At 40.3% G+C, this 7,625-nt stretch overlaps 1 protein-coding gene across 1 annotated transcript; it reads right to left on the bottom strand.

Moving 5' to 3' along the window:
* Positions 1–500: 500 nt before the first annotated feature.
* eif2b4 (eukaryotic translation initiation factor 2B, subunit 4 delta) lies at positions 501–6,723 on the bottom strand. The gene is made up of 13 exons (XM_080047920.1): positions 6,687–6,723; positions 6,136–6,173; positions 5,843–6,029; positions 5,388–5,600; positions 5,207–5,289; positions 4,207–4,298; positions 3,975–4,089; positions 3,240–3,316; positions 2,959–3,061; positions 2,720–2,847; positions 1,308–1,485; positions 1,016–1,196; positions 501–838 (listed from the first exon to the last, which is right to left on the bottom strand). The coding sequence occupies exons 1-13, from the start codon at positions 6,706–6,708 to the stop codon at positions 639–641; spliced, it is 1,617 nt and encodes a 538-aa protein (XP_079904046.1). The 5' UTR covers positions 6,709–6,723; the 3' UTR covers positions 501–638.
* Between the last annotated feature and the right edge of the window lie 902 nt (positions 6,724–7,625).

The raw sequence follows: 7,625 nt of genomic DNA, 5'->3' as shown, positions 1-7,625 counted from the left end.
CATGTGATAGCTTGGTAATTGTCTTAAATGCATTACTTAATAACTGACAACTGTAAAGGGGAAAGAGTGATTCTTTCAAGTTTTGTTTCCCCCTTTTAAGATTTGAAATTTGTGCCAATATGAAATTCGAAGCATGAGTGTCACATGTTTACTTTGTGGACAAAACAATAAACAATCCAATAAACAAGTTCCTTTTCCAAAGAAATGTTTTACTACTACCACGTTCAATTGATCAGCTCGTTAAAAGCTAGACGGAATAATTTATATGAGCAATAAAATTCCTGCGAGACACTGCTGCTCACATTGTAATTAGGGAACCGATTCTGGCTAGTTTAACGCTGCATCCTAGTTTAACATTTCTTCTGCTTTTAATAATGTTCTGCCGCGTAAAACATAGATCTGTTCAAACATCTTGCCGACACAACATAATAAGAAAGGGCAGAAGTACTCACCTCAGCTGATCGGTCTCAGAAAAGACTAATCTCTGTAATTATCCAATCATTCCATAAAAACAGACATGGAATCCGTTTAAAAAGCTTATGCTATTTCAGATATATATTTATTGCATGCTAAAAGCACGATATTTTGTGTTGTTAGTGCACACACAAGTCAGAACACAAGAGAAACATCCATGTGGTTCATTGGTCCACGTTTTTGACCCGTAGCACCACAGGGACCGAAGTGCACGGGATCATCCCCAGATCCGTGATGACTAGGTCCACGAAATCCGGCGGCGTCACGTCATACACCAGGTTGAGCAGGCCCAGTGAACGCACCTGCTGCCAGTGCTCTAGCTGGGTCTTCCCTTTACGGGTCACAATGAGGTCATCAGGGTCATCTGGAAGGGACAGAAAAAGATACATTCTGTCAGTTGTCTGCATTTTGTTTTCTTTTTTCTATATGTATGATTTTTCTATATGTACAGTATGATGTAAAATGTCTTAAAGTGACCTCCGCTATATAAATACTATCAATTGTCAAGTACAAAGAGCAAGTGGCCATTTTTGTCCCAAACCTAGTTCATTGGACACAAAGGAATCCGTCTGCACCCTCTCACAGAACTTGTACGTCTCACAGCACACAAGCACAGGCACATTGAAGGCTTTGGCCACCAGAGCTATCTGCGATGTCCCCACGCGAGACATGACGTAGCCGTTGGCCAGCAGAGCGTGAGCACCAAGGAACACCTTTGATACCTGTAACATCCAAGTTGAGGGAATGAGTAAAGACATTCAACGTGCTTAAAACTGAGACTTTTGAGGTAAATATCAATGCCTTATCTCTATCTAGCAAGGCTGTGTTATTACCTCTGGAAGGATGTAGGAGACAGCTGATATAAGGACGTAGGTGCAGCTGATGCCTCTCTGGACCAGGCGCCTCAGGGCCTCTCTGCCCTCCAGACGAGGCCTGCTGTCCACCACGATCACACGGAACTTCCTGTTCTTCTCAAAGGCCTTGCACAGGATGTGGTTGACCAGTGACGAGCTGAGCAGAGCGGAGGGGGGGTGAATGTACAGATGAAAATGAGAGTTGGTTAAAAAAAAAAAAAAAAAAAGGGGAATAGAAAGTGTTAAGAGGCTTGAATGTTACATTTACTTTGGGTGACAAACTATTAAGCAATTTTTAGAAACAGGGAACTGCACACTCTACAACAGGGGTGTCCAAACTACGGCCCGCTTTTTATTGGCCCGCGGCCGATTTTAGAAATATAATGTAATATGGCCCTTTGAAAAAAAAAAAATTATAATAATTTTTTTATTTTATTTTTTTGCATTTCTTAGAACCCACTAGTGCAGGGGTGTCAAAACTGATTGATTGGCCCGTGGCACATTTTTAAAATATAATGTAATATGGCCCTTTTAATTTTTAAATAATTTAAATGCACTCATTATATTACGGAGAAATATGTCCCCATAAAAGAAAAAGAGCACCAAGCCCATCCCAGAGGACCCTGCATAATATTTTATTTTAAATTAATATTATTATGGAAAATCCATGTGTCCTTTTCCAATAGCTTCTAATTCATCTGACACAGTGTCTCCATTTTTTTTCAAACACAATTCTTCAGATTTAGCCTCTTAATTTCCCTCTCAAAGTTCACCAGATTTATGCATTTCACTTTAAAAACTTAAAAAAATCTCCCGGGGGGGCATACCCCCGGACCCCCCTAGGAGGGTCGGGATCTCGGCTGGCTACTATTTTCACCCAGCTGGACATAGGACGCAAAAGCAGAAAAAACTCGGTGTATCAATGGCATTGAACAAGAGGGGGAATGTTTCTGTTTAATGTGCAAGGAAAGTGTTGCCGTGAAGAAGGATTACAATTTACGAAGACACTATGAAACTAAACATCAGAGCAGCTACATGTCCTGATAAATGTGTTATGTTTGCAAAGTGGCCCGGCCCTTCGTAGATTTTTCTGTATGTGGCCCTCAGTGAAAAAAGTTTGGACACCCCTGCTCTACAACAAACGCGAGGGCAAAGCATAAACGGGGTCCATCACGATGACTGGGATTTTCAGGAAGAAGACTTAGTTGACAGGCGACCGGGTGAAACGGTGTAACTTTGTTCAAATGAATTATTTCTCTGATTTTGAAAATTGATAGAAACATTTGTGATGTGTTTAGTAAAGAATTCGAAATATATATATAACATTGGTCATTTCATTTAGTTAAGTTTTAATGCAAAAGCATTAGATGTATCCTCTTTAAGTGGCTTACCATCCATAAACAAGGATGACATCTCCATCACTGATCTTTTCGATGGCGGACTTTGCAACAGCCTCAGCGGCAAGGATGATCTTCTCGTTGATGTAGCTGTCGATGCCGGACAGCAGACTCCTCTTTGCCTAAATAGAGAAGGGACAAGGCATGAGTGTTGGGGTTGGAGACGGAATAGCAGCTACATCTGTTTGCATATTTGTTAGCAAAATACGGAGAAGAAAAAGTGAGACAGTAACCTCTTCTTCCTTCCATTGACTAGGTATATTGGAGATCTCTTTCTTGATGTGTTTGATGGCATTGCCCATGCTGGCCGACAGAGGGCGACATTGATTCAAAAAACTGCAAGAAAAAAATGTAATTAAATAAATAATTTTGAGCGTGAAGCTCTCAAATTTAACAGTTAATTGATTTCATTCATGAAGTGACAAAGAAGGAGAACAGTTAGTAATCAAATCTGGCAATCTACTCAAATAAACTGGTGCTGATACGTGACTTGCACTGGAACAATGTTTTGTACCTGATATAAGGTTTCAGCTTGTTGACCAAGTCTCTAGAAAGCTCCTCATTTGGGGGTGTAGTATAGTCCCTTATTACCTGAAGAAAAAACAAGTTTGTCAATTTTAAATCATGTTGATACTGAACAGACAGGAGTTAAAGGTTTCTTGAAAAGATGGAAGCGAGATGTTAATAGATATAAAGCTGAGAACTAAAGCAATTACTATTGTCTGAATTCTGCTAAATTAAATGCTGTTTAAAGTGTGTTTGTGATGTCAGGAAATTTAGGAAGAAATCCTGTCTTAGAAAAGTTAGTAAAGTAACCTTTTCTGCTTAGCTCCTGAAAGTTCTGTTCCGAGTTAATATTCAAGTCAATGGGAAAGTCAAAAAGTAAACCTTTGAGGCTCACACTGCAAAATGTACAATGTCTCAGTTTTCTGGAAAACAAAAACAAAACAATCTATGTTTCAATTTTTAAAAAACGGTGCTGAGACATATTCACAAAGACTTTAGTCCAATATCAGTTGATCGCCTGCACTTTCATAATTTGGGGGCGGGACTCGATAAGCCTTAGGCTTCTTCCGTCACCCTTCGGACAACACAAATTAAGATGTATGATGTGAAAGAGATAATTGTGTATTGTGTGGAATTGTCCGAAAGAATAATAATAAATAAATAAATAAATAAATAATATTCTCCTCAGTGCTTCCCCTCTGAAGAGAGAGAGAGAGCACTATGGGATGGTTAAGCACTGTACCTGTTTAAAGGCGTGCAGCAGGGCCACCGAGCGGGCGTTGGACCCGGCCACAATGCCCTGTGAATACTGGAGGCCCAGTCTAACGATAGCAGGATGAATCACCGTGGAAGGTATGCTGCAACAGACAACAACAGTTGATAACAATCTGTGACATTTAAGGACATATTACTGGCAACGACAGACAAGACTCATGACATGTGTTACTGTGCTGTACTGAATATTGTCAGTTTACCTGATTTGTTGTGTGAGAGGGGCTTTGCGGCTATACTGGTGGAGATGGGAAAACAGGCTGACTTTGTATCCGTAGTCGGACCGGAGTGGGATCTGAAATAAAGCAAATTAAAAATCCACCACCGTCAATCCCCGGTAGTTAAGAGTTGAGGTCAGAAGATTAACACAGAATAAACAGCTTAAGTCTTTAAGTAAAATTCAATGGACCACAGGGAGAAACAAAGGTCACTATAGATCCAAATACCTTTGCTACTAAATAAATACAATTCACCAACACTTCATATTTAAAAGAAAACCCAACAATAAACCTACACAGCAAACACTTCCGATGTTGTGGTTAAATAAAAATAAACCAAAAAAATAGAACACATCCAACCAAAATACCACCCCAGTGGACCAAACCACAGGTTGGCATTCCTACCTCTTCAACTTACGAGTGGTGTCACAAGTACAATAACAATAACATGTAAGCAAACAAAACAAAAGACAAATTTCAAAAGGCACTCATTTCAGAACATCAGACCTTGACCTCAGTAGCAGCATTGTACCCTGGTGTCTGAAAGAAACGTTAGGTACAATCACATGCAGTTATGACTCATGGTAATGCAAGAGTGCATCGGATAAATAAACATGATTATCGAACTACTGCCGGACCCCCAAATACGTTTGTCATTTATTACAAGAAGGATCATTTGCAAGGATGGAACTGTTAGCCTACAGTATATACTACATAATAAAGCACATTATATACTATGTGTAACGTCATAAATCACAAATTATATTACATACATTAAATAATGTGTCTTCGGAACAGGTGCCCGATTAAAACAATCAAGATCCAGGTCATTCCTTATTAGTTTTAATTGCCAACACATCAATTAGTTATATTTATTCCTTACTTGTACTATTATAATTTCTAGGTGTTTACACTTATTTTGACTCAGACAAAGCATACTTTCACGATCAAAGGTTTTTGATGAGGGCAAATAAAAGTAGCTAACCTGTTGTCTTTCATATTTCTTTGCCAGTTTCTTTAAAACGTCAGGGTTGTCCAGCTGGATATGTTCTGGGAGCCTCTTCACCACTGAAAATACACACGCACAAAAAAAATTACTTTCTCCACAGCATGCAGTGTGTATACATTCAGATTGTACAGGCAGTATGTCAATTGTCTCACAGTACCTGGCTGCAGCTCACTGGGAACTGCTTTGGGTTTGCTGGTTGGCGCCTGCTGTCCCACAACATCTCCCTTCTTGCCCTGTTTGGAGGCCCTCTCGGCCTCTTGGCGAGCTCTCCTCTCAGCCTTCAACTCTGCTTTACTCTTGGCTGGCTTGTCTGCCAGGGCGGAGGTTTCTGAGGCGGGCCCAGGAACCAGAGCAGGCACTGCTGGAGGAGCTGAGGGAGGACAGGGTTGAGAGCAAGAAATTAATACGTATTTTCCTTATTGATACTGTTAAACTTTAACTTCAAACCCATCTTTTTAGTCTGGCTTTTATAGAAGTATCTACTTTCAGCACTTTGAATTACACGTCACTTGTATGAAAGAGCGCTATATGAATAAAACTTGATTGATGAATGATTATCATGACACTCTTCCATGCCATTCGATTACAACAAGTCCATGTAATAATGTTCACCTTTCTGTGTGGTGGGTTGCGTTGAGGGCACGGAGGAAGCCGGAGGAGCTGAACTGACGACAGGCTTCTTTTCCTTCTCGCTCTCGTTGGACGCCTTGTCATCCTTTTTCTCTTTGCCTTTCTTCTGCTGTTTCTTCTCTTTACGCAGCCTTTGCTTCTCGTCTTTGGTCAGCTCCTTGCCATCAGTCTGTGAAGCAAATAAGGAAGGTGGTGGTGGGTGGGGAGAGCATAACAAATAAAACCAAATATGAAGCCCGATATTATTCAGAGGCTAAAATCAATATCACGCCTACCTTGGCTTGTTGAATTCCATCTTTTGGGCCAAGTCCATCTGTAAAACAACCAATGGATGATTATATGATTGATTACATCAGTTCAGCTCACACTCTCAGTAATACAGAATAGTCAGCTTTCAGATAGCATCAGTAATTCATTGTTAACGATACTGGTATATGGCTGTGTATGTTAAGTTTAGGTTTGCATCACGGTAACGACATCAGTCACACCACTTGGTTTGCTGCCATTATCCTCACAGCACAGTGAAAACGTAAAATATATATTTTTTAAGTTGTTGTGTTAAGTAAAATAACTAGTTGAAAAGATGATGCAATAACATCGCGATGTCTGCCGTTAAACTGCTGCTGTCACAGCCAGCCCACTGTTCTCGGTGCTAACGATAGCAGCACTAGCATAAAGAAAATAACTTTGCCACAAGCCTGAACCCGAAGGCCCCGTTACACGAATAGTAAGCGCGAGACATTTTGTCACCGCGCGCGCAGCAAAGTTATCAACAAAAACTGGCGACGGTTATAAAAGTCCAGCTGTTACACACTCACGCACTCACCTGTCTCCCCACTGTCAGCCATGTTTACGATGCCGCTTCACTTCCTCTGCTGTTGCAGAAACTAACGCCAGGAGAAATGTGTGGCTCCCTCTTGTGGAGAAACGTAGCGCTGCCGTTTCCTCTTATCCTCCGTCGTCTTCTTTCATCATCATGGCAACAGGTAGGTTGCATTGCTGCAAATTACTGGACCGAGAACAGATCCTGCTCTATTCATGTGGTATGATATGATTTAATTAGCTTTCTATTCATCTCTAATCATGAAGGATTTGCAATGAATGATTGAGTAGCCTACTAGTTATTGGGCTCTCGCTCTTGTTGTAGGTTACACTACATCCCAGTCACTCTTTCATATAAGATTTCTGATCGCAATAATGGTAATTTAAGTCTATTTATTTTAATATCTTGTACTTTAATCCAAATCTATAGAGGAGTTTTATTTATCATAGCGCCTCATATAGGCTATGTATTTCTATAGGCCTACTTCATTAAAGGAGAAGTAATAAGTGATATGGTCCTTTTAGCTAACTTCCTGTCATTAACTGTAGTTTGCATTTCCCTTACTCATTCCTATGTCACCACCACATGGATTCGCGGCCGTCTTCTCAGATAGCGTCGCCATGGATCGTTCACGTTAGTAACGCCCTGTCTCCTTAAAGGGACACTGTGTAACATTTTAAGTAATTCATTAGCTAAAATCAATATCCTCATTCATAAATATGTCCTCATTGGTGTAAAATCGCCTCTGCCAATAATCTGAATTATCCTCCTGAGCGGAGAATTACAAATATTAATATTACATTTTGTACATTGAGCAGGCAAGTCTTATGGAGGAATCCATGTTTTTGGAATGTCATCAGGTGCATTGTTTAAAATTTAGAATTGTTCTTGTAGGCCTACTTGAAGGCCACTGTAGCTTCTGTTGTTATTAAAAGGGTTGTG

This window comes from Ammodytes marinus (genome assembly GCF_949987685.1).
Source record: "Ammodytes marinus genome assembly, chromosome: 19".
Classification (NCBI taxonomy): Eukaryota; Metazoa; Chordata; class Actinopteri; order Uranoscopiformes; family Ammodytidae; genus Ammodytes; species Ammodytes marinus.
The sequence above is the reverse complement of the archived record's forward strand: the minus strand, read 5'-3'. Positions and strand labels throughout refer to the sequence as shown.

Coding starts and splice junctions, on each gene's coding strand:
- eif2b4 (XM_080047920.1), bottom strand. CDS start 6,708: ATGGCTGACAGTGGGGAGACAG. Junction 4,299..5,206: donor AGAAATATGAAAGACAACAG/GTTAGCTACTTT, acceptor GCTTTATTTCAG/ATCCCACTCCGGTCCGACTA. Junction 3,317..3,974: donor TGCTGCACGCCTTTAAACAG/GTACAGTGCTTA, acceptor TTTTTTCTTCAG/GTAATAAGGGACTATACTAC.